The following is a 26557-nucleotide window of genomic DNA, read 5'->3' on the forward strand; positions in this document are numbered from 1 at the left end:
AAGTAAAGATGAAAAACATATAAAAGGAAAGAGCCCTGTATCTCTGGATAGGGTTGTCCCTACAATGATAGCTGATCACTTACAGAGTGCTTCTAAGCACCAGGAATTGCCCTTACTGTTTACACGTAGTAAATACTACAGTTAATCCATTAACTGAGGTAGTAAAAACCTCCGTTAATCCATTCCAACTCTGTGGATCCCCACTGTTACAGCCTATGATCCCCATTGTATAGCCTATGATGCGAAAGCACAGAGAGATTAAGTAACTCGCCCAGGGTTCACACTACATTGCTTCTCAAGCTGGTCCTTTCTGTGATTGTTATGTAAGTCAATAAAACCCCTTTTTTGCTTAAATTGATTCAAGCTGGATTTCTGCCACTTGCAACAAAGCGTTGAAATTCGATTTTTATCTAATCTAGTTTGTATATTCTTTTATAGCTTGCTAACTTGTGCTACGGAACTGTAAGACACCATTTAATGGCCACAAGCAGGACAATTCTTTCAAGAAACCAGCTCCCACTTAACTAGTCAGAACACAGTTGTAGCTACAACAGGGCCCAGGGCCAGGAGACCATCTTCTCAGAGGGGGCACTAGGCTTCCTGCCTATGGCAGATATTTGCAGATGCGCCAACAATACCCAGTCCCAACCCTCTTTTCCTTGCCTGCCTGAAATGCTTTCTGTGCAGCAAAGGCTCGCCAAATGATTCCATTTGGGGCAATGAAAGGTACTGTGCTTCCTGATAGCTCAATTGGTAAAGAATCTGCCTGCAATGTAGGAGACCCCAGTTCAATTCCTGGTATGGGAAGATCCACTGGAGAAGGGATAGGCTACCTACTGCAGTATTCTGGCCCAGAGAATTCCATGGACTGTATAGTCCAGGGGGTAGCAAAGAGTTGGACACGACTGAGTGATTTTCACTTGCACTTGCAAAAGTTATTAGAACATGGAAGGATTCTGCATAATGATTTAAAGTATGAGCTCTAGGGCCAGAATGCCTAAATTCACCATTGTAGATGTAGAAATTTGGACAATTTATCTCTGCTCCTTAGGGAGAAAAACTGGACCTATCTCACAGATACTGTGAGGATTAAAGGCGTCAATAAAGGTAAAGAACTCAAAAGAGGGATATTTCCTGGGTGGTCCAGTGACTAAGACTCCAAGCTTCCAATGCACAGTGCCTCAGTTCAATTCCCGGTCAGGGAACTACTAGATCCCACATGCCACAACTGAGAGTTCACATGCTGCAACTAAAAACCACACGTGCTGCAACGAAGACCGAGGATCCCACATGCTCGCTGCAATTGAGACCCGGCAGAGCCAAAAAAAGAACTCAGAAGAGTACTTGGTATATTGTAAACAACATGTATGTTAACAACTGCCATTTTTATCACTTGTATGTGCCAAAATGGAACGACCTCTAAGATATATTGTTAAGTAAAAGGAGAAAGATGTGGGATGGTGCATCCGTATGAGTACAGAGGCTGGTGTGGACGTGTGTATCTGTTCATGTCAAGAACAGACTAATGGTACAACAGTCTGAAAATTATTCTGAGTGGTTGCCTGTGGGAAGTAGAGCATAGGACTGGATTCTGGATTGGCAAAATCTATTACATTGTATGTCCTTTCTTTAGTAACTGGATAGGATTTTTGGAATTGTGTACTCAAATTACTTGGGCTACCCTAGGGGCTCAGCAGTAAGGAATCCACCTGCAATGCAGGAGATGCGGGTTCAATCCCTGGGTCAGGAAGAGAAAGAAGGTCCTTTGGAGAAGGAAATGGTAATCCCCTCCAGTATTTTTGCCTGGGAAATCCCATGGACAAGAGAAGCCTGGCGGGCTACAGTCCACGGGGCTGCGAAAGAGTTGGACATGACTTAGCGACTTAGCGACAACAGCTCAAATTACCTAAAGATTTTTAGAAGGCTCAGGAAAAGAAACACCCCACTTTCTGTTAATTTTGGTTGTTTATCAACAAAATGGATAGTCAAAAAATCATGTCAGTTATAAAGTAAGTAAATAAAAGAAGAAAACGGACAGTTAGTCATGTCAAGTGGCAAGCTTCCTTTTGGAGGTATTCAAACATGCACTGGAAGGGAATCTATCAGACACGCCCTGGAAAATTTCTCTAGGGAGCAAGAGGTTAGCTAAGGGCACATCTAAGCTCTGCCAACTCCAAGATCCTCCTTTTTGGTGGTCCAAAAAGAGAAAGGAGCTAGGGTATATGGCTCCCCAAAAAGCTGCAACCATCACAGACTGCTGGCATGACACAGGATGCAGTGGACTGTCCCATTTCACTGGGGCAGAGCTTAAGAACGTGGGCTGTGGAGCCAAACACACGAGTGTGACTCCTTCACCATGCCAAGTAGACCAAGTTATCTAACATTTTTGAGTTTTTATCCTCACCAGTGAAGTGGCGATAACATCCAGCTTATAGGGCTGGTGTAAGCTCTAAGTAGGCAAGTGACTACAAAGTCTGTAGGAGGACACCGGGAACACAGTGAGGTGCCCAAGGAAGAGAGGTCGCCATTGCTGGAGGTGAACAGTGATCATCTTCAAATGACTTGTTTCATGTGCCACGCCTTTAATGTACAAACATAAAAAATAAGAAACCAGAAAGCAGTCTTACATTCAACTAGCAAAGATGACTACATACAGTTCTTTTTGCAAACCCCAGACCGATGTTAAGTCAAGACAGCTGCTGCTATATTCTAACCTTTGAGGCTGAACTGTCCTACCCCATTCACAGCAGCACTAGAGCATCGAGCAAGGCCAACCTTTTCAGGCCTTCACTTCTAAGTCTTCCTACTAGAGCAGAATGGGAAGGGCTGAGATATTACCTAGAAGATATGGATAGCACTGGCAACTCTGTCTACTCCTTGGGGTTCCATGCCCCCAGAATGATTTTAAGAGGCCCCCATGTACATATGAGATTGGGCCCAAGTATAGATATTTTGGTCTGAACTGTGAGGTTTATGGCAAATGTAGTGTGGTTTGAATGGTTCCAGGCCAAGGAGCAAGTGTCAAAAATGCTACATCTCCAGTGAAATAAGGCATACACTGCTTCCCCTAAATACCATGAGACAAGGAGTGGCCGCCAGTCTAGTCCATCCACATGGGAGACTTAAACCTGGGACTTTGCAAAAATAAAATCTGGATGCTAAGGGATGCTTTCTGGATGCTTTCACTAAGCTTTTAGTGAAAGCCAAGGCCCTAGAATAGAAGGCTAGAAAGTCTTTAATTATTCACCCCGAATTAAGATGATCAGGTTATTTTGGAAAGAAGAGAAATACTAACCACCCTCCCTTCAAGTTTTAGTAGCCAAGAGGAATCTGGGCTCTGAAAAGTGGCAAACAGTGTTTTTGCAGATGACAAGCAGCTGTAGCAACTGGCCAACTGCATGAGCAGCAGGGACGCCAACAGTGATGCTCACTGTGGCAGCTCATGGCCACGGGCCACACACAACCTCCCCGCTGGGACAGATGCCCTGCTCCATCCGGCTGTCCGCAGGGCCAAGGGGTGGGAGTGCTGGGAACAGATGAGTCTGTGCTCCCCACATCATGGTACAGAGTGACAGTGAATAGATACAGTTTAAGCACAGCATTTGGAGACAACCCTCCAGTCATTCTGTTAGTAAAGTCTTAAGAACTTAGAGCCTGGGAGGACTGAGAAATTCTAAAGAATGAAACCAAAATAAAAAATAAAGAGGGTGGGAGATGTCAAAGACACAAGAGCTCTTTGTAGATGCTGTCTGGCTCACTTTGTCCCCAAGTTCATCTCAGAGCTCAAGCAAATTCGAGACACAAGGCAGAGACATTAGACCTGTGTCAAGGGCAAAAACTTCTGGTAGTAGCTCTTGGTGACGTCAATCATCAGCTCCTGGGTACATTCTGGGAGCTCCCCTGAGAAGAGTCCTGGGGAAAGAAAGACCTGGTCAACCACAAGGAGCCAGAGGAGGCCCACATGCAGCTCTGACTTCTGCTGAAACCTCTAGAAGCCTTCTTTAGCTGCAAATGTCTAAATACTAGGTTTTCCATCTTTGGTGCTAACAGAATATTTCCTGACCATATATTCAAGATAATATGAATCTGTGTGTGGAGGGAGTTGGGGGTGGGGTGGGGAATAATACTGTTCTCAAAATGCAGAAATATATTCCAAGTAAAAGAAGTTAGTACATTACTGAAGAGTTAAAGAAATCTGACTACATCAGAGGCTGTTCCAGGCAAGGATTCATCTATTCCCTGGATTCTGGGGTGATGCCTGTGGGGCAAGCCAAGGTGAGCGCTCTTCAGGGGAGAAACTGCCCTGCTATTCATACAATGAAACTGAATCCAAGGCCTGAGCAGTTATATTCGAATCATAGATGGGAGTAGAACAGAAATGCCCAAATAGACAAAAGATGGGGGAAACTTAATGAAGAATTTCCAGGAAAGAGGCACTCACACAGTATGGTATTAGTATAAACTTACACAGATAAGTTTGAAGAGCAATGTAGGAATAACTAGCATAACTTAAAAGTTCATACCCTGTGATCTGATAATCCAACTTTTAAGAATTTATTCCACAGATAATCTTGCCCAATTGTACAATATAGATACAAAAGCATTAATGCAGCGAAGTCTCTAATTATAAAAAACCAAGTATAACATTTTTTGATCCATTAAACCAGAGGATGATTGGTTATATTATGGGATAATTATGCAATGCAAACCCTATAGCCATTAAAAGGAATGAAGTAAATTGCTCCATACTGACAAGAAAAGATGCCCAAGATATACTAAGGAAGCAAGTTTCCTAACAGAATAGAGAGTGTGAGTCTATTTATATATATAAAAAGTTTCATATTATATATATAAATACATATACATACATAAACACACATATGCATATACTCATAAACATACAAAAACACACACATATACTCTTGTATACATACAGAGAAAACAGGAATGAAAAAATGGCCTTAAAAAAATACACAACTCTTGCAGGCACCTTTTACAAATTAGCAGCGCATTAAGATTTCCAAATATATATTGAATCTGTACAGTATTTAATCTTCTAAAAAAACTGGTACTCAACACATAAAAATCCAGATTTTTAGCTCCTCATGAAACACCAGAAGTTCACATAATATCATGCCTGTATGCTTAAACAGCTATGATAGGCAATTTCTTCAACTATTTACATATTTTGTCTGGCTCCTGTGGGCATCTGAGTTTTTGGTTCCTAACTTAGAATCTTTCTGGATGCCTCGCCTTTCATTCTGGGGAGCCTTCCAAAAATATGCTAGTTTTCCTGCCACCCCACGCCTCTTGATTAAAGAGGGAGGTTGTCAACAGTAGTATCTAGATGGTTAGCATTTGTTTGTGAAACTACACAAATAAACATGAGAAGTACCCTGCTAGTGCAAAGTACTAGACTCTAAACAAAGAGTCTTGGGAGCTCCGTGGTGGTCTAGGGGACTTGCTGCTTTCACTGCCCTAGCCCAGGTTCAGTGCCTGGTTGGGGAACTGAGATTGCATAAGCTGAGTAGTCAAATAAAAATAAATAAATAAATAAACAAGGAGTCTTAAGTGCTTGTCAAAGCCTCCCCGCTAACCAGCACTGACACCCTGGACAATTCAACCTCTCCAGGCCTCAGTTTCCTCACCTACACAATGATCTCTAAGATCCCAGGCAGAACCTCCACACACAGAATTTACTGGGATTTCAAATACCTAGAAGTGCTTCCCTGCAATCTGCCATCAATGTTCAAAGATCATAAGTTGGTTCTAAGGGCCTTGAATAAGTTAGAGGAGATTAAACTATTTTTCCAACAACATACTTCTCACCTCAGATCAGATGTTTGTCTCACAACCACTCAAAACAATTAAGACTGTTCTGATCTAGCACTTGCTGAGAACTGTTAAGCTGTTTCACAGTGGGAACTCAGTATGGGGAGAATTACTAAATGAGTCTCTTCCTCCTCTGCAAATGTAGAGATGCATGAAAGTGCAGAATGGCTCATTTCCTCCCCAAAGAATCTTAGTGGATGATTTATGTATTTCTTTGAAATTCATATTCAATGATCTGAGTAATGAGATTTTTTTTATATTGGAAAAACAATTAAACCACCCAGTGGCTAGATACCATATATTGTCAAATCCTCTCTCTTCATATCATCTTCCATCTGTGAATCTGTCACGTACCTCTGTATGTTCTAGGAGGTTTCCACTGAGTGAAACAACAGGTAGAAGAAAAGAGACTGTCTTGAGGTAGGGGTAGGGGAATGTGAGGTTTTTCTTTTTCTTTTTGCTTTTCGGTGTTTTCCAAGCTTTCAAAAATAAGCATGGATTGCTTCAGTCTCCCCACATTTATAATCTGCATCTCTTGAGCTCATAAGGACTTTGCCTGTGGGCATTCCATCAACCAAGGTCAAATGATAATATATTTGCTTTTCTTGGGTATCCCAGAGCTCTCACTGGTCTTTGGCCATGTTTTGTGGTAATATTTCAGTTAGGGCATTTCTGAGCAGGCAGGAAGTACAAGTTCAAACCCCCAACCATTGTGAGGGTAAGGCCATCATCTGGAGAGACTTTCTTTTTCCACCCAAAGCCCAGGCCAAGACAGACACTCTTCTTTGTACTCTTCCTGTGTTGGGGGCAGATTCATCCTCCATCAACTTTTTACTGAGGGAAAGCCCTTCAAGAGGATCTCATTGCCCTGTGTGGATCCGAGGCTTTATCTCTCATCCCACATGAGCATCAAATCCTAAACCATACAACTATAGAGATGGCATCACCTGAAGCATCCTTGAAAGTCTGCATTTAGTTTCCACTTTGCTTCTGATTCCTAATAATTTCCTTATGAATCCAATTATGCATGTAAAAAGATACAAGTTCTATTTTGGATAGCATTTATAGGTACTCTGTATCAGAAGAGTATTTCAGTTAGCTAGACTAACATACTGTTAAGAGACAGAAAAGGCATGCATGACTTTTGTGAAAGAAAATAAACTTTAGTTTTAATAATTAACACCCGCGGGTTACCTGGGCAGCCTGAGAAGATGGTGAACGGTGGGACCACAGTTTCTGGGGGTAATACTGTGTTGTCGAGAATTTTGCAACAGTCTTTCAGCACACACCGGCGCCCCTGAAATTAAAGTCTTGTTAATAGGAAACAGACCAGGAAATGGGAGTACAAGTTGTCTTGTGTGCTGTGTTATTGTTGTTTAGTTTCCAGTCATGTCTGGCTCTTTGCAACCCCATGGACTACAGCCCGTCAGGTACCTCTGTCCATGGGCCTCTCCAGGAAAGAATACTGGAGCAGGTTGCCGTTCCCTTCTCCAAGGGATCTTTCCAACCAGGGGATCGAAATCAGGTCTTCTGCATTGCAGGCAGATTCTTTACTGTCTGAGCCATCAGGGAAGCCTATAATCGTCATGGTCAGGGACAGAAGTGTTGGCCACAATCCCTACCGCAGATGGTACCTGACAAACATGAGGTAGAAACATTAGTGTGTGTGTGTGTGTGTGTGTGTGTGAGTCCTGTGTGTGTTTAAATTTGAAGTGGGGGTTGTACACTAGGGACAGTTCAGGCTATCTTAGGCATTTCAGACTATATGAAATTTGATCTTCAAGAATTCTGTTTAATTTTCTTTGCTTTTACTTAGTGGATATCTGTTGTTGTGCTTGTCCGACATCCACTTCCCTTTCTTCTTGTAACAGTGTGGGGAGCGAGCTCCGCCTCTGGCAAAGGTCATGAGGAAGGAGGCTTGGCATACGCAAAGGCGGGATCAAGCCTCAGGAGTCTCCCTGGAAATTCTCAAGCAATCTACCCCCAAAACCAGAGTCTGCCTACTTTCTGCTTTGTGCTTTCACCTACACCTCTGACTTTACGGGGGGCTGTCCCCCACTACCTCTCTGAAAAAAGAGTTAGCTTATAGCTCCAGTTAATAATTCCTGGGTGTGACAGTGTTTCAACCTACAAACTCCCTTGGAAGTCCTCTAGCCTGCCTGAATAGGTTTTTCCGGCCACATGTGATTGCTCAGAGCCTGCAAACTGTGAGAGGCATGAGATGTTCTAAACTGTCTAAATACAGATTCCTTTGAGCAGTCAAAAGATTGATTAGAAATTGTATTGGTGAAGGGATTTTCACTTGTTGGGCCAATGTTTGCTGCTAAGTCTCCATATCCCTTACCTGCTGTGTCCCTGGCAGTGTATTGATTAATATAATTGGTTTAAATAGTAGCTTTAATGTTTGTAACCTGGGACCCTTGAATTAATTCTTTTTCTTGTTATAGCCCACCACACCTTTGCTCTGTAGGAATGCAACTTTATCTAATGCTTTTTGGAGGCTGGCACCTGACTTTAGAATAATCACCTTTAGAGAAAAAGGCCTCCGGGCCAGAAGATGATGCAAATCACCTAAACTTTTGCATATGATAAGTTTGCAGGAAGAAAGCCTGGCTTACTGCATGACTCTACCCCTTCCCCCATTATCCTCTATGCATAACTTAAGGTATAAAAACTACTTTGGAAAATAAAGTGTGGGCCTTGTTCACCGAAACTTGGTCTCACCATGTCGTTCTTTCTCTTACCTTCTGGCTGAATTATTCAGCCTCTTTTCTCCACTGAATTCTTCACTGAGCTATCCTCATTCTATTACTCTTTATATCCTTAATTAACGTTTAATTAAGCAGTTGTTTCCTGATCCTCGCCGACGCCGTCCCCGCTTCGAATACCCTGGATCAGCCGGGGCTGGTCCCCGGCATAACAGAACTTATATTTTTGTTGGATATCACTCCATCCCTATTTCAGTTCACGTGCTTCATCTCTCATCCCAAACTCTAAACCCCAAGCCTGGCTGCAGCCATTGGTTTAGGGAATTGGTGTATGAACCGTGATGAATCTCAACGTCAGGGCTTCTGCTGGGACTACTGGGAAAAGAAGCTCTTTCTAGTAAGGATTCTAGAGGATAGAACAGAATCTTGAACCAGCCACTGGTTTCCATCACTAAAGGACCTGCCTGAGAGGCTTCCAGAGGAAACTAAAAACAGGAAGGAGATTAATTCACATGACATCAACTGAGATGTCAGTTGGAGCCATTTGTGTATGAAATTAGGATCTACTTCTGTGACTGTGGTTCACATTAGCCAGTATGTTTGTTTTGCACCTACCAGTTTAAGGTCTGGTTTTGTTTTTTTTTTTAAGGTATATTATTATTATCCTCTTCTTTTTTTTTAAGATTTATTTATTTACTCATTTATTTTTTTCCACACTGGGTCTTTGTTGCTGTGTGTGGGCTTTCTCTAGTTGTGGTGCATGGGCTTCTTATTGCAGTGGGTTCTCTTGTGTTGTGGAGCAGGGGCTATAGGCACATGGGCTTCAATAGTTGTGGCTCATGACTCTAGAGCACAGGCTCAGTAGTTGTGACTCGTGGGTTTAGTTGCCCTGCGGCATGTGGGATCTTCCCAGACCAGGGATCGAAGCCGTGTCTCCTGCATTGGCAGGTGGATTCTTTACCACTGGACCACCAGGGAAGCCCGTTTGTTCTTTTGTAAACTCCAACTGGACAAGTCTTGGGAAATTCTTCTGAGTATGAAGTTAACAGTTCATTTATTCTGCCATGGGTAAATGGTAGTTATTAGGTAGTCATTCAATTCTGCCATCACCCACAGCATTTTGGGGGCAAGAAATAAGGTTTGGGAGAGTCACGTGTTTCATGACTTAAGGAAAAGGAGACGCTTCTGTATATGGTTAAAGCTATATCTCAGATGCCTTCCACTTGGCATCTCCCTTAGCAAGAAAAACCACAGATATGCAGATGATACCACTCTAATGGCAGAAAGTGAAGAGGAACTAAAGAGCCTCCTGATGAGGGTGAAGGAGGAGAGTGAAAAACCCGGCCTAAAACCCAATATTAAAAAACTAAGATCATGGCATCTGGTCCCGAAACTTCGTGGTAAACAGAAGGAGAAAAGGTGGAAGCAGTGACAGATTTCCTCTTCTTGGGCTCTAAAATCATGCGGTTGGTGACTGCAGCCATGAAATTAGAAAAAGACTGCTTCTTGGCAGCAAAGCTATAACAAACCTAGACAGTGTGTTTAAAAAGCAAAGATATCATTTTGCTGACAAAGGTCCATTTAGTCAAGGCTACGGTCTTTACAGCAGTCATGTACAGATGTGAGAGCTGGACAATAAAGAAGGCAGAGTGCCGAAGAATTGATGCTTTTGAACTATGGTGCTAGAGAAGACTCTTGAGAGTCCCCTGGAAAGCAAGGAGATCAAACCAATCAATCTTAAAGGAAATCATTCCTGAATATTCATTGGAAGGACTGATGCTGAAGCTGAAGCTCCAATATTTCAACCACCTGATGTGAACAGCTGACTCATTGGAAAAGACCCTGATGCTGGGTAAGATTGAAGGCAGAAAGAGAAGAGGGTAACAGACAATGAGACTGTTGGATGGCATCACTGATTCAGTGGACATGAACTTGGGCAAACTCAGATGGTGAGGGACAGGGAAGCCTGGTGTACTGCAGTCCACGGTTTTGGGAAGAGTCAGACACAACTTAGCAACTGAACAACAATGTGTCTCAGACGACTTGCTGAGTAAATGCAAGTCTTGGTCTTTACCAGTTGCATTTGCATCATCCAAGCCTATAGTTCACTCGTGTTCTGGTCAGAATATCAGATAAAACATACTGGGCTGAGGATGTGGAACACATAACAAATACCAAGATAATGCTAACCCATCTAGATCTCAGACTTTACCAAAGAATAGGAAACACTTTGATTTCATTGTGTTCAAAATTTCCCCCAATACTAAGTACCTAAATCATATGTATGTCCAAGAGCTCCTGGGTAGATTGCCAAATGAATTTTTTAAAAAGCTTATACTTCGAAGGTCTGAATTTCTTCAGTTGTCTCCAGCTGGGTGGATAATAGCCAAGCTGGGCAACATCTTTAGGTCAGAAGCAAGTTATGACTGCATATCTTCATTTCTCCTTGGAAAACTCTCTTCCATGAATCACCTGTTATTGGCAATATCGAAAATGGAGCAGATGGCCAGCTCCCCTGGTGACTCCCAAATTAACTCAAAGATTCCCTAAGATGCTGAGGCTCCTAAAAACCCAGACCAAGCACGTGGGGCACTGAGCAAAAGGAAATGAGGTGCTGCATGTGGCAGGATACCCTCACAGACAGGGATCCACAGACAAAGGGCCCTGGAAAAGAAGAGCAGTGGAAAGGAGCCTTCCCACTGTGTACCTCGGTTACCAAACAGCCGGAGGGCACCTGCTTGTCTAGTTAGCCATTCTGCCCACTCAGAGAAATGTGCTCATTTGGGTTTCAGAGAATTCTGGGTAAACTGGTGGATTCCACAGCAGCAAAATAAAAAATGCAGGTACTTCTTAGGCATGAATGACTTGGCAATAGCTGAGGAGGTAAACAGCTGTAACTGCTTCTTTATTCTTTCCTGGAGAACTTTTCAAGAAGGAGTTAAGAACTACATGTTGCTGGTATTACACCTACCCTTATCTCCTATTTTTTTTTTTTTTTTTTGCTGTTTTCTTTTTCTTCCTTCTTTTTTTTGGTTGCACTGCATGGCATGTGGGATCTTAGTTTTCTGACCAGGGATCAAACTCGTGCCCCCTGCATTGGGAGTGTGGAGTCTTAATCACTGGACTACCAGGGAAGTCCCATATCTCTTTAACCCAGTTACTTAGCAAATTTCTTCCATCCTGTGAAACAGCATGTAAAACCAAGCCTGCCAGGATGCTATTAAGATTAAAGATAAATGTAAACCTTAAGGCATGGTAACAGTTGAACCGGAATGCCTGTTAGGCTTTTCCTGAAGACTTTTGGACAATTCTGATTAACACTCATACCTTCCCATCTCCAAGCAGAAGTTACAGTACTACATGAGATGCTGCAGGAAGGATCTGTGTGTCATGGGGACAGCTGGACTCTAAAGAGTTCCTACTAGCTTTGAGATTCTCAAAGCATCTTTCTCCTGAGAATTTGTAAAGGCTCAGCAAATAAGTACAGCCAGTGCCAAACAATGACAATACCAGGAGTTGATGCACTGAAAAGTGATATAAAAAGCAGACGCTGAACAATAGGACTAAAATTTCCTAAGCATTGGGAATAGCATTTGGATATTAACTATTCAGACATCTGGCTCTGGACCCAAAGGACTAGGCTACTATGCTGATGTCTTCACATTACTGAGGAAAATATCAGAAAAATTCAGCTTTGGCTTGGAAAGCCTCCTCTAATCAAGCAGTTAGTGAGGAAAGAGGATGGATTTCACTATCTTCTCCCTCTCCTCAACATCAGGCTGAACCAAAGACATTCTGTCTCTAATACATATTAAGGAACTCCTCCAGAGAATATTTGGCAAAACAACTGCTCCCCTTAATTTTAAGTAACAAGTCAGACTGGAATGTTTTTCTCAGCAACATGGTTCTCTGCACTGTCCACCTTTGCTGTAGCCTCACGGCTCCTGGAAAGTGACTGCATGGTTTCTGCAGATTTTCTCATACTTTAGGGTCTGAGTTTTATCCAGAGCAGAGAGCTGACTTTGTGTTAATAGGAGCAGCCATTTAAAAACAGGAAAGGGTGGAGAAGGCAATGGCACCCCACTCCAGTACTCTTGCCTGGAAAATCCCATGGACGGAGGAGCCTGGTAGGCTGCAGTCCATGGGGTCGCTAGGAGTTGGACACGACTGAGTGACTTCCCTTTCACTTTTCACTTTCATGCACTGGAGGAGGAAATGGCAACCCACTCCAGTGTTCTTGCCTGGAGAATCCCAGGGACGGGGGAGCCTGGTGGGCTGCCGTCTATGGGGTCGCACAGAGTCGGACACGACTGAAGCGACTTAGCAGCAACCTAGAAATGTATTAGAAACCCTTCCTGGAAAAGGCATGGAATTAGTGTATATCATGCTTGCTAAGTGCTTCCTAGGCTTTGTTTGGTAAGCCTTAAAAGTCACAAATCTCACATCATTATATCAAAAAATGAGTATCTTTCTCTGTACTTTAGATGTGTATTTAATCATGGATCATACTGTGGATTATAAAAGGTTTTATTTCAACTATGTGTGAAATTAATACATGGTTATTAATAAAAGTAAATGGCTTTTAGTGAAAAAAATAAAAACAGGAGAGGGGTCTTGGTTTTCCCAGAATCTGAGGGACAAATATAAAATGTAGGAAATATTTTCCCTGAAAATTTAGGGAGTTTGCCTCTGATCATTCTCAATTAGGATGGACTCAGAAATCCTAACTGAAATCAACCTCTTCATCTAAGAAATATCAAGAAATTCAGCCTTGGAAAGCTTTGGCTGGGTTAATGTTTGGCATTAACAAACTAATGCCATGGCGCCTGTGGACCTGTGTCCTACAGGTTCTGCTGAGCGAGAGGCCCACTAGCACCTGGCAGGCCCAGCATCTTGAACCATGTGCAGCTCCTTTGACGTCATGCCCTTTGGTGACTGTGACCCCTACACATGCCAATCTCTCCCCTGAAACACTTTCTCTCCTCTTGTCTACGAACCAATTTTGATTCACCCTTCAAGATCCCCTCACCCCACTAGACTCTAAGATTCTCAAGGTGAGGTGACAGGGAGGCCACATAGTGGCATGGCTACTCACACCACCGGGGTTCAAATTCCAACTCTAGCATTTACTAGCCTTGTCAAATCCCCTAATATCAGAGGTCTTCAGTCTCCTCACCTGAAAATAGGGATAATTACAGTCTATCATCCTTGGATGGTTGTGAAGATTAAATGAAATAGCCAAAGGCAAGAGTTTAACATCATATACAAAAGAGTCCATAAAGGTTAGCCATGATTACTAGTGCCTAGGAAGAATTCCAAATTTAACGACAATTCTGGTAAACTAGTAGACCAGAAAAAACTTCTACCCTGCTTGATGACAGAAGCAAAGGCCCACTGATGGGAGGGACAGGAGCTCAAAGGGGAGTGAGGCTGCTCAGCCAGCCAAGTCAGCATACTCACAATCACACAATTCTTGCCAACGTGAACATAAGAGCCAATCTGAGCTGCGTTGACCACACAATCTTCCTCAATAAAGACGTGGTCCCCAATATGTAAAGGAAAAAATGCAACGCTATAGAAGAAAGAGAACAAAGAACAGTCAAGGTGATGTACTTCTGGTCAAGGTTTATAAAACTAAAGATCATAACTGCAACTCCGTCTTGTCTTAATAAGACTGCCCCTAGCAAGGAAAGAATCCTCACGTTTGAGGAATTCTGCAACATTGAAGAAGATGCATGTGACTACTAAACCGAAATCAGAAATGTTAGACTACAGAAATGTGAAGCAAATAGCAAAAGAGCAAGGGCAAGACCTTCAAAGTTAGAAAAGCTAGCATCAAATAAAAACAAATGAACGTTTTGCTCATTCCAGCCTCCTCTGAAAATGCCCACAGATCACATTTTCATTAATCTTCTCTATAATGCTTCAGGGGACTGATGTAATGTTCATGGGATATAATTCCCAACATGCTGAAAATTTATATATTGTCTGGTTTTACTGCCTGACTCTATGCTAGGAACTGGGGAATACAATGGCGAGCAAAAGGGACTTGATCCTGCCCATGAGGAGATTACAATCAGGAGAAGAGAGATTAAATAAATGATTAAATAAGTAATTAGTTACAACTGTGATAAGGGCTACAGAGGAAAAATAACACATCATGAGGGCATGACAAAAAGAGTTTATTCAGACTGGAGGTTTGGTAAAAGCTTAATTGAAAATGACATTTAAGCCAAGACTTAAGGAGTTAGTAGGGTTTCTCTAGACTTGTGACATGATTCGCATTCTCCAGGACTCCTCAAATGTAACTGACAGTGGTCTGTGATCATACTTCCAAGAAATTTCAGTTCTTGGATGTAAAATATTGGGACTAGAACTAATACAAAGCAGCTGGATACTCACTGGCTCTTTCCAGTCCTGTGTTCTATTTTGTCAGAAATATTTTATCAGAGATGATACCTGTCTTCCACACACCTGTAACTTAGTTAAATCTTCCTTAGTTTATTTGCATTTTTAGCCTAGACCCCTTGGGTAACAGTGGATTCCTTAATTTTATCATAGTCTATAGCAGGCTGTCAACTCTTCAATTTTAAACTGAAAACTCTTTACTCTTCTCTAGTTCTGGTATTGAGACATACAGGGGAGGAAATCGACATTCACCTTCTATGCATGTGTTGTATTTCTGTATTTCTCATGAGGACTACTTTTTTACTTTTTATTTTATATTGGAATATAGCCAATTAACAGTTTTGTGATAGTTTCGGGTGGACAACAAAGGGACTCTGCCATACACATACATGTATCCATTCTTCCCTTAAACTCCCCTCCCATCCAGGCTGCCACATGTGGACTATTCTTACTTATACATCCCTCCAGTCACTGAAAAGACTGTTCATTTTCAGTCTTCTTCCTGGACCATATCCAGCCCAATAATGCCTTTATCAGGAGGTGGAGTCAACAATTCCAGCAGAGCATCAGTTACTGTATGAAATCATGAAAAGGTTTTCTGGCTCCCCCTCAAGCACCTTCTGAACTCATGAGTAAAAGTTTTCATTCGAATTTCGTATGATATACAATGACTCCCTGCTCCAATTCTTGTATGTAATGAAATCCTCGAGTCCAGCATCACTACAAGAAATGCAGACGACTCCTGCATGATATATATCCGAGTATTATTGTCTGAATCAACTGCCCTCTTCTGTTCCTCCCTAGCCATGCCCATACCCCAGGGTCAGCAGTACCCTAGTACATAGTGGCTATCCTGTTGCAGCGTTATATGCTATAGTAGCTGTTGAGTCAGTAATTTCTACCACAAGGTGGTGGTGATTGCTGTTGCTTGAACTGAGGTGTAGCTCATTTTATATAAGTTTCAGGCATACAACATAGTAGTTCACAATTTTAGAGGTTTATAAAATATTATCTATATTCCCTGTGCTGTATAATATATCCTTGTTGCTTATTTATTTTATATGCAGTAGTCTGTACTTAATCCCCATCCCCTATCTCACTCCTCACCCTCCCGCTGGTAACCACTAGATTGTTCTATACACCTGTGAATCTCTCTTTTTTGTTACATTCACTTGTTTGTTTTATAACACTAGGTTTTGAGACCCCATTTTATCCATATTTTATATGCCCAGATTATAACCTAGTGACTGGCGTAAGGAAAACACTCAATAAATGATTGTTGAATTATTGGATGGGAAGCAGATGGTGCCATGGGTAGGAGCCAGGAGAGCAAGCAGAGAGGGAGGCAAAGAGAATACTCCATATCAAGCATAGAGGGCAGTCTTCCTGCCCTGCCCACAATTTTTCTTTGACAATCCTTATTCCCACTGAGAGATCAGTCAGCCTGACTTGACCATACCCTCTGGGTCAAAGCTGTTTGTAGACTAGGGGTGGGCACCTAACTGCAAACTAAGCCAATCAGATTCACTCTAACCAAAGATTTTGTTAATAGGACAATTTAAAATCTCTGATTGGTATTTAGGCTGGAAACCTCAAAGAAGACGTGGTATAATTAAAGGGCTGAGGCAGCAAAGTTGGCTCCAGGAGAAAAGTGGGAAGATACAGCAGGAAGAAAAAAGAGGGAAGAAGAAGTACAGAGAGAAGGACAGATAAGAAACTGTCTCAGTGGTAGAGTAGCAGACAGACAGAATAGTGGTCTTTATTTTGGCAAGCTGTCCAGCTCCAGGTTCCAGTCCCTTGTGAAACCTGGCCCCCTTTTTCTACCCCGAAACTCCATCAAATACACCTGTGTCTGTTTAATCAGAAGCCACCCCCCCCACCCGCCCCTGTTTTTGCCAGCTTAAGTGGATTGTTTCTGGCAACTAACCACCAACTAGACTAAGACAACTGCCACCAATTGTGCTCATTATGGTGTGTTCTCAGTGTTCCAAAAAGTATAGACCCGCTCCTTCTCCCATGACTCCACACATGCATTTCACCACCAGAAGCAGCATCTTGCTCAAGACTGAAACAAATGATTAAATTACATACCCTTTGCTGAATTTCTTGAATGGTGGCCTTATGACACTCCGACTTTTTACAACACAATGACGTCCAACTCTTACATTTGCCAGATCGCCTCGGATAATACAGTCATTCATCACAATGGTCTATAAAACAAAGCAGCACATTTTTAAAATGTATTTTAATTGGAGGATAATTACTTTACCACAATGTGTCGCTTTCTACTGTACAACAACGTGAATCAGCTCTAAGCATACATACATTCCTTCCCTCTTGAGCCTCCCTGCCACGCTCAAAATCGTACCTCTCTAGGTCATCACGGAGCACCAAGCTGAGGTCCCTGTGTTATAGAGCAGTTTCCCGCTAGCTAGCTATTTTACAGATCGTAGTGTATGTATGTCAATGCTACTCTTCCAATTTATCTCACCCTCTCCTTCCCCCATGTCTACAAGTCTGTTCTCTACATCTGTGTCTCTATGCCTACCCTGCAAATAGACTCATCAGTACCATTTTTCTAAAGTCTATATATATGCATTAATATATGCTATTTGTTTTTTTCTTTCTGACTTACTTCACTCTGTATGACAGAATCTAGGTACATCCATCTCACTACAATTGACTCAATTTTGCTCCTTTTTATAGCTGAGTAATATTCCATTATATAAATATATACCACAACTTCTTTATCCATTCATCTGTTGATGGACATCCAGGTTGCTTCCATGTCCTGGCTATTGTAAACAGTGCTACAATGAAAACTGGGATACATGTGTCTTTTTGAATTATGGTTTTCTCAAGGTATATGCCCAAGTGGATTGCTGGGTCATATGACAGTTTTATTCCTAGCTTTTAAAGGAACTTCCATGTTATTCTCCATAGTGGCTGTATCATTTTATTTTCCCACCAACAGTGCAAGAGGGATTACTTTTTCCCACATCCTTTCCAACATTTATTATTTGTAGATTTTTGGATGATGGCCATTCTGACTGGTGTGAGGTGATACTTCAGTGTTGTTTTGATGTGCAGTTCTCTAATAATGAATGGTTTGCTTGGAGACAAACAGAGATCATTCTGTCGTTTTTGAGACTGCCTCCAAGTACTGCATTTCAGACTCTTTTGTTGACTATGAGGGGATAATCCATTTCTTCTGAGGGGTTCTTGCCCACAGTAGTAGATACAATGGTCATCTGAATTAAATTCACCAATTCCTATTCATTTTAGTTCAGTGATTCCTAAAATGTCAGTGTTCACTTGCCATCTCCCGCTTGACCAATTTATCTTGATTCATGGACCTAACATTCCAAGTTCCTATGCAATATTGTTCTTTACAGCACTGGACTTCACTTTCAGTACCAGGCCCATCCACATCTTAGCGCTGTTTCCACTTTGACCCAGCCCCTTCATTCTTTATAGAGCTGTTCCTCTGCTCTTCCCTAGTAGCACACTGGACATCTGCCAACCTGGGGAGCTCATCTTCTGGTGTCATATCTTTTTGCCTTTTCATTGTGTTTACATCCAGCATTATAGTAATCCAAGTCTATGCCCCAATCACTATGCCAAAGAAGCTGAAGTTGAACAGTTCTATAAAGATCTACAACATCTTCTAGAACTAACACCAAAATGATGTCCTATTCATTATAGAGGACTGGAATGCCAAAAGTAGGAAACCAAGAGATACCTGGATTAACAGGTTTGGCTTTGTAATACAAAATGAAGCAGGGCAATGGTTAACAGAGTTTTGCCAAGAGAAGGCACTGCTCATAGCAAACACCCTCTTTCAACAACACAAGCGACGACTCTACACATGGACATCACCAGATGATGGTCAGTACCGAAGTCAGACTGATTATATTCTTTGCAGCTGAAGTTGCAAGCCGGAGAAGCTCTGTACAGTCAGCAAAAACAAGACCTGGAGCTTTCTGTGGCTTGGATCATCAGCTCCTTACTACAAAATTCAGGCTCAAGTTGAAGAAAATAGGGAAAACCACTAGGCCATTCAGGTATGACCTTTATCAAATTCCTTATGATTATGCAGTGGAGGTGATGAATAGATTCAAAGGATTAGATCTCGTAAACAGAGTACCTGAAGAACTATGGATGGAGGTTTGTAACACTGTACATGAGGTGGTGACCAAAACCATCCCCAAGAAAAAGAAATGCAAGAAGGCAAAGTGGTTGTCTGAGGAGGTCTTACAAATAGCTGAGAAAAGAAGAGAGGCAAAAGGCAAAGGAGAAAAGGAAAAATATACCCAACTGAAGGCAGAGTTCCAGAGAATAGCAAGGAAAGATGAGAAAGCTTTCTTAAGCAAACAGTGCAAAGAAATAGAGGAAAATGATAGAATGGCAAAGACTAGAGATTGCTTCAAGAAAACTGGAGATAACAATGGAACATTTCCTGGAAAGATGGGCACAATAAACAACAGAAATGGCAAAGACCTAACAAAAGCAGAAGAGATTAAGAACAGGGGGCAAGAATACACAGAAGAACTGTACAAAAAAGGCCTTAGTGACCTGGATAATCATGATAGTGCGGTCACTCACCTAGAGCCAACATCCTGGAGTGTAAAGTCAAGTGGGCCTTAGGAAGCATTAACTACCAACAAAGCTAGTGGAGGTGATGGAATTCCAGTTGAGTTATTTAAAATTCTAAAAGATGATGCTGTCAAAGTACTGCACTCAATATGTTAACAAATTTGGAAAATTCAGCAGTGGCCACAGGACTGGAAAAGGTCTGTTTTCATTCCAATATCAAAGAAAGGCAAAGCCAAAGCCAAAGAAAGTTCAAATTATCATACAATTGCATTCATTTTCACATGTCAGCAAGATTAGGCTCAAAATCCTTCAAGCTAAGCTTCAGCAGTATGCGAACCGAGAACTTCGAGATGTACAAGCTGGATTTAGAAAACACAGAAGAACCAGAGATCAAATTTTCAACATCCGTGGCTCATAGAAAAAGCAAGGGAATTCCAAAGAGCATCTACTTCTGCTTTATTGACTACACTAAAGCCTTTGACTATGTGGATCACAACCAACTCGAAAATTCTTCAAGAGATGGGAATACCAGACCACTTTACCTGCCTCCTGAGAAACCTGCATATAGGTCAAGAAGCAATAGTTGGATCCGGACATGGAACAACAGACTGGTTCCAAAGTCGGAAAGGAGTACGTCAAGGCTGTATACTGTCACCCTGCTTATTTAACTTATATGCAAAGTACATCATGAGAAATGCCAGGCTGGATTACTCACAAGCTGGAATCAAGATTGCTGAGAGTTAAATTAACAACCTCAGATATGCAGTTGATACCCCTTTAATGGCAGAAAACAAAGAGAAACTAAAGCACCTCTTGATGAAGGTGAAAGAGGAGTGCAAAAGCTGGCTTAAAACTCAACATTTAAAAAAAGAAGATCATAGCATCCAGTCCCATCACTTCATGGCAAATAGATGGGGGGAAAAGTGGCTTGGGCTCCAAAATTACTGTGGACAGTGAAACTAAAAGACACTTGCTCCTTGGAAGAAAATCTATGACAAACTAGACAGTGTATTAAAAAGCAGAGACATCACTTTGCCGACAAGATCTGTATAGTCAAAGCTATGGTTTTTCCAGTAGTCATCTATGGATATGAGAGTTGGACCATAAAGAAGGCTGAGCACCAAAGAACTGATGTTTTTCAACTGTGATGTTACAGAAGACTCTTGAGATTCAACTGGACAGCAAGAAGATCAAATCAGTCAATCCTAAAGGAAATAAATTCTGAGTATTTGTTGGAAGGACTGATACTGAAGCCCCAGTACTTTGGCCACTTGAAGCGAACAGCAGACTCATTAGAAAAGACCTTGATGCTGGGAAGGATTGACAGCAAGAGGAGGAGGAGGCAACAGAGGATGAGATAGTTGGATGGCATCACTAACTCAATGGACATACGTTTGAGCAAACTGAGGGATAGAGTGACGGCCAAAGAAGCCTGGCATGCTGCAGTTCATGGGGTTGCAAAGAACTAGATACAACTTAGTGACTGAATAACAATAATGAGTGATGTTGAGCATCTTTCCTTCTGTTTGTTGGCCATCTTTGTGTCTTCTTTGCAGGAATGTCTGTTTAGGTCTTCCGCCCCATTTTTTGATTGGGTTGTTTTTCTGATAGTGAGCTGCACGAGCTGGTTGTACATTTTGGAAATAAATCTTTTGTCAGTTGCTTTGGTTGCAATTATTTTCTCCCATTCTGAGGGTTGTCTTTTTATCTTGTTTACAGTTTCCTTTGCTGTGCAGAAGCTGTTAAGTTTAATTAGGTCTCATCTGCTTATTTTTGTTTTTATTTCCATTGCTCTAGGAGTGGGGGGTCAAAGAGGAAACAAAGCATATTTTACATAGCCTAAAACATAACAAAAGAGTAGGAAACAAGACACTGAGAGTTATGCTATACTCCACTGAATCACATGTTCTGTCAAAAGGGAAAACTTTTTAAGGTGAAGAGAATTGCCTTCATAACGTTGACTAAAGTTTTTCCAAGATGTTCCCAGTACCTCACAAGCTTTGCCCTTATAATTCCATGAATAGGATTCAATGGATGGACAAACATTTGTTGAGAATACCTGCAGCAGACCTGGCCTATGCACCTTCTCAGATGCACTCATTCCACCTGCCCTCCTGCCTTGGCTGCTTGCTCAGGGAAACTCACAGCTGCCCCCACCTTTGTCTAATCTCCCAACACTACTCACTGCCTCCAGCTTCATGTTCTCAGGGTGAATCCACTGACGTTCTTTTTCCTTTCCCAATTTCTGGACTCAGATTAAATGCTTCACTTCAGGATGTGACACATGGCTTCCCTAGACATTGCCAGGAGGGACTGAATAACATAATTAATTAATTATGGGGGGATTATTAATTTCCCCCAGAAATTGGGGGGAATTAATGCCCCATATTTGGTAAAGAGTAGGCATTCTTGAAGTGTCTGTTGAATAAATAAGGTTAAAAAGTGCATGAGAGGCTTCCCTGGTGGTCCAGTGGTTAAGAATCCACCTTGAAGTACAAAGGACACCAGTTCATTCTCTGGTCCAGAAAGATCCCACATGCTGCAGAGCAACTAAGCCCATGTGACACAACTACTGAGCCAGCAGCACTCTAGAGTCCACAAGCCACAACTACTGAGCCCACATGCCTAGAGCCTGTGCTCCGCAACTGGAGAAGCCACTGAAATGAGAAGCCCACGTACCACAACCAGAAAGTAGTCCCCACTCGTTACAACTAGAGAAAGCCCACATCAGCAGTGAAGACTCACCATAACCAAAAAATAAAATAAATAAGAAAAAAATCTAAAAAGAGTGCATGTGGCTGGGGTTGCAGCTGAGAAAGTAAGCAAGGACCAGATCATGAGGAATTACATATGCTGATTATAGAAGTTTACACTTCTTTTCCAGAGAGGATATAAGGAATCAATGAAAGATTTTAAGCAAAGGATTAACACAACGGAATCAATGAAAGATTTTAAGCAAAGGATTAACACAACTGAATCTTCATTTTAGAAATATTACTCAGGAAGCAGAGCCAACTCATTGGAAAAGACCCTGATGCTGGGAAAGACTGAAGGCAAAGGGAGAAGAGGGCAGGCGAGGATGAGATGGTTGGATAGCAGCACCGATTCAATGGACATAAACTTGGATGAACTCTGGGAGATGCTTAGGGATAGAGAGGCCTGGAGTGCTGCAGTCCATGGGGTCGCAAAGAGTCAGACATGACTTAGCAACTGAACAACAACAACAAAATTACACTTGCAATTTGCTTCAAAATATTCCACTCTGAAACTGGTTTGAATTTGGCACGTGAGTACAGAGACGAAAGAAGAACGCCAGAATACCGCTAACTGTAGAAGCCGGTGAATAAACACATACGGCCTCATTCTGCGTTTTGTCTACTGTCCCAAAGTTCCAAATAACACTGCTCATCTACACAAAGTAATGAGGGAGTTCCTTGGTGGTAGTAGTTAGGATTCCAGGTTTTCTTTGCCGCAGCCTATCCTACAAGCCATACGGCGCAGCAAAAAAAAAAAAAAAAGTTTAAAAATAACCAACTATTGGGTTGGCCAATAAGTTCATTTGGGTTTTCCCACAGGATGTAACAGAAGAACCCAAATGAACTTGTTGGCCAACCCAATACTAATCCTTGAATATATCCAATGACATGGATAAATCTCAAAAACATTATGCCGAGTGAAAGAAGCCTGACTCCCAAAATAGTACATGATTCCAATTATAGGAAACTCTAGAAAATGAAAAACTAATCTATATTAGTTTTACACAGGTTACCCAGGTGGCTTGACTGCAGAGAGGCAGAAGAATTAGAGTGATGGGAATATTTTATATCATGACTGTGGTACTAGTTGCTGAGATGTCCACATCAGCCAAAACTCATCCAACTGCATATTTAAAATGGGTACATTTTATTGTACATAATACACCTAAATAAAAATTATTTTTAATATTCCATTATAAAATATTTAAAAAGAAAAAAAAGATTCTATATGACTTGGTCATTGTTCAGATGTTGGGCAAGAAAAAGAGAATCTAGGATGAGGTGAGCAATTCTGGGGATTTGATGATAAATTCAATTTTGAAATGTGGAGTTTGAGGGTCCTATGGGATGACCAACAGGCAGCTGTGAATAAAGGTCTGGGGCCCAAGATAGAGGGTCAGGGTAGAGAGGTAGATGGAAATACCTCAAATATATGTGAATTTAGATAAATCACTGGCCAGAACACCAGGCTCTGAGAAGATACTAAAAATGAAATGCACTCACACCTGAAAGAGCTAACCAATCTGACCTGCATATGTTCAGCCTATAAAACCCCTATCTGTAAAAAGAAACTTTCACATCTGCTGCTGATTGTAAAGTATTACACTTCCTCTTGGTTTTTGTTTCTTTTTGGCTGAGCCTCACAGCTTGTGGGATATTAGTTCCCTGATCAGATACTGCACCCTGGCCCCAGTAGTGAAAATGCTGAGTCCTAACCACTGGTCCCTTCTTCACGGATCACTGCCTTGTCATGGTGAAGGGGCTTGTGTAACCCAATGAAGCTATGAGCCATGCCATGTAGGGCCCCCCAAGACAGAAGGGTCATAGTGGAGAGTTCTGACAAAATGTGATCCACTGGAGGGAATGGCAAACCACTCCAGTATACTTCCTGTTTATATTTCATGAACTGTCTAAAAAGACAAAAAGATATAACACTGAAAGATGAGTCCCCCACATTGGAAGGTGTCCAATTTGCTACTGGGAAAGAGTGGAAGACAACTACCAGAAATAATGAAGCCGCTGGGCCAAAGCAGAAACAATGCTCAGTTGTGGATGTGTCTGGTGATGAAAGCAAAATCCAATGTTGCATAGGAACCTGGAACATTAGGCCCATGAATCAAGGTAAACTGGACACGGTCAGGCAGGAGATGATAAGAATAAACATCGACATCTTAGGAATCACTGAACTAAAATGGACTGGAAAGGGTGAATTTAATTCAGATGACTATTATATCTACTACTGTGGACAAGAATCCCTTAGAAAAAATGGAGTAGTCTTCATAATCAACAAGAGTCCAAAATGCAGTACTTGGATACAACCTCAAAAATGACAGAATGATCTCGGTTCATTTCCAAGGCAAGTCATTCAACATCACAGTAATTCAAATCTATGCCCCTACCACCAATGCCGAAGAACCTTAAGGTAATCAGTTCTAAATCCCATGGACAGAGGAGCCTGGTAGGCTGCAGTCTATGAGGTCGCTAAGAGTCGGACATGACTAAGCAACTTCACTTTCACTTTTCACTTTCATGCATTGGAGAAGGAAATGGCAACCCACTCCAGTGTTCTTGCCTGGAGAATCCCAGGGACAGCGGAGCCTGATGGGCTGCCGTCTATGGGGTCACACACAGTCGGACACGACTGAAGTGACTTAGCATAGCATGAAGACCTCCTAGAACTAACATCAAAAAAAAGATGTTCTATTCATCAATGGGGATTGGGATGCAAAAGTAGGAAGTCAAGAGATACCCAGAGTAACAGACAAGTTTGGCTTTGGAATACAGAATGAAGCAGGGCAAAGGCTAACTGAATTCTGCCAAGAGAATGCACTGGTTACAGGAAGCACCCTTATCCAACAATACAAGAGATGACTTTACACATGGATATCACCAAATGGTCAATGTCAAAATCAAACTGATTACGTTTTTTTGTAGCCAAAGATGGAGAAGCTATATAAAGTCAGCAAAAACAAGACCTAGAGCTGACTGTGGCTCAGATCATCAGCTTCTCACAGCAAAATTCAGGCTTAAACTAAAGAGAGTGGGGAAAACCACTAGGCCAGCCAGGTATGACTTACATCAAATCCCCTATGAATATGCAGTGGAGGTGACAAACAGATTCAAGGGATTAGATCTAGGAAACAGTGTGCCTGAAGGACTATGGACAAAGGTCCATAATATTGCACAGGATGCAGCAAACAAAACCATCCCAAAGAAAAAAAGCAAGAAGGCAAAGAGGTTATCTGAGGAGGCTTTACAAATAGCTGAAGAAAGAAGTGAAAGTACATCCAATTAAACACAGAGTTCCAAAGAATAACAAGAAGAGACAAGAAGGCCTTCTTCAATGAACAGTGCATAAAATAAGAGGAAAACAACTGAAGGGGAAAGACTAGTGATCTCCTCAGGAAAATCAGAAATATCAAGGGACTATTTTGTCCAAAGACAGGCACAATAAAGGACAGAAATGGTAGAAACCTAGTAAACGCTGAAGAGATCAAGAACAGATGGAAAGAATACATGGAAGAACTGTACAAAAAAGATCTTAATGAACCTGATAACTACAATGATGTGCTCAGTCACCCAGAGCCAGATATTCTAGAATGTGAAGTCAAGCGGGCGCAATGGCACCCCACTCCAGTACTGTTGCCTGGAAAATCCCATGGATGGAGGAGCCTGGTAGGCTGCAGTCCATGGGGTCGCACAGAGTTGGACATGACTGAAGCGACGCAGCAGCAGCAGCTGTTAATAAAAGTGTGGATGCGATGGAATTCCAGTAGAGCTATTCAAAACCCTAAAGGATGATGATATCAAAGTGTTGCACTCAGTTCAGTTCAGTCGCTCAGTCGTGTCCGACTCTTTGCGACCCCATGAACCGCAGCACACCAGGCCTCCCTGTCCATCACCAACTCCCGGAGTCCACCCAAACCCATGTCCATCAAGTCGGTGATGCCATCCAACCATCTCATCCTCTGTCGTCCCCTTCTCCTCCTGCCCTCAATCCTTCCCAGAATCAGGGTCTTTTCAAATGAGTCAGCTCTTTGCATCAGGTGGCCAAAGTATTGGAGTTTCAGCTTCAGCATCAGTCCTTTCAATGAACACCCAGGACTGATCTCTTTTAGGATGGACTGGTTGGATCTTCTTGCAGTCCAAGGGACTCTCAAGAGTCTTCTCCAACACCACAGTTCAAAAGCATCAATTCTTCGGCACTCAGCTTTCTTTATAGTCCAACTCTTACATCCATACATGACCACTGGAAAA

The 26557-nt window shown here is 42.0% G+C and overlaps 1 protein-coding gene across 1 annotated transcript in view; it reads right to left on the reverse strand.

Annotated features, from left to right (window-relative positions):
- Window positions 1-2560: 2560 nt before the first annotated feature.
- The window catches only part of DCTN5 (dynactin subunit 5), a 31456-nt gene continuing 7459 nt past the window's right edge, over window positions 2561-26557 (reverse strand). The window contains exons 3-6 of the mRNA XM_027526545.1: window positions 17040-17158; window positions 14001-14112; window positions 7027-7129; window positions 2561-3912 (exon numbers count right to left, since the gene is read on the reverse strand). Of these exons, the coding sequence (XP_027382346.1) occupies window positions 3815-3912; window positions 7027-7129; window positions 14001-14112; window positions 17040-17158 (432 nt within the window). The 3' untranslated portion in view covers window positions 2561-3814. The remainder of the gene's footprint in view (window positions 3913-7026; window positions 7130-14000; window positions 14113-17039; window positions 17159-26557) is intronic.

Source organism: Bos indicus x Bos taurus, chromosome 25 (genome assembly GCF_003369695.1).
Source record: "Bos indicus x Bos taurus breed Angus x Brahman F1 hybrid chromosome 25, Bos_hybrid_MaternalHap_v2.0, whole genome shotgun sequence".
In the NCBI taxonomy this organism is placed as follows: Eukaryota; Metazoa; Chordata; class Mammalia; order Artiodactyla; family Bovidae; genus Bos; species Bos indicus x Bos taurus.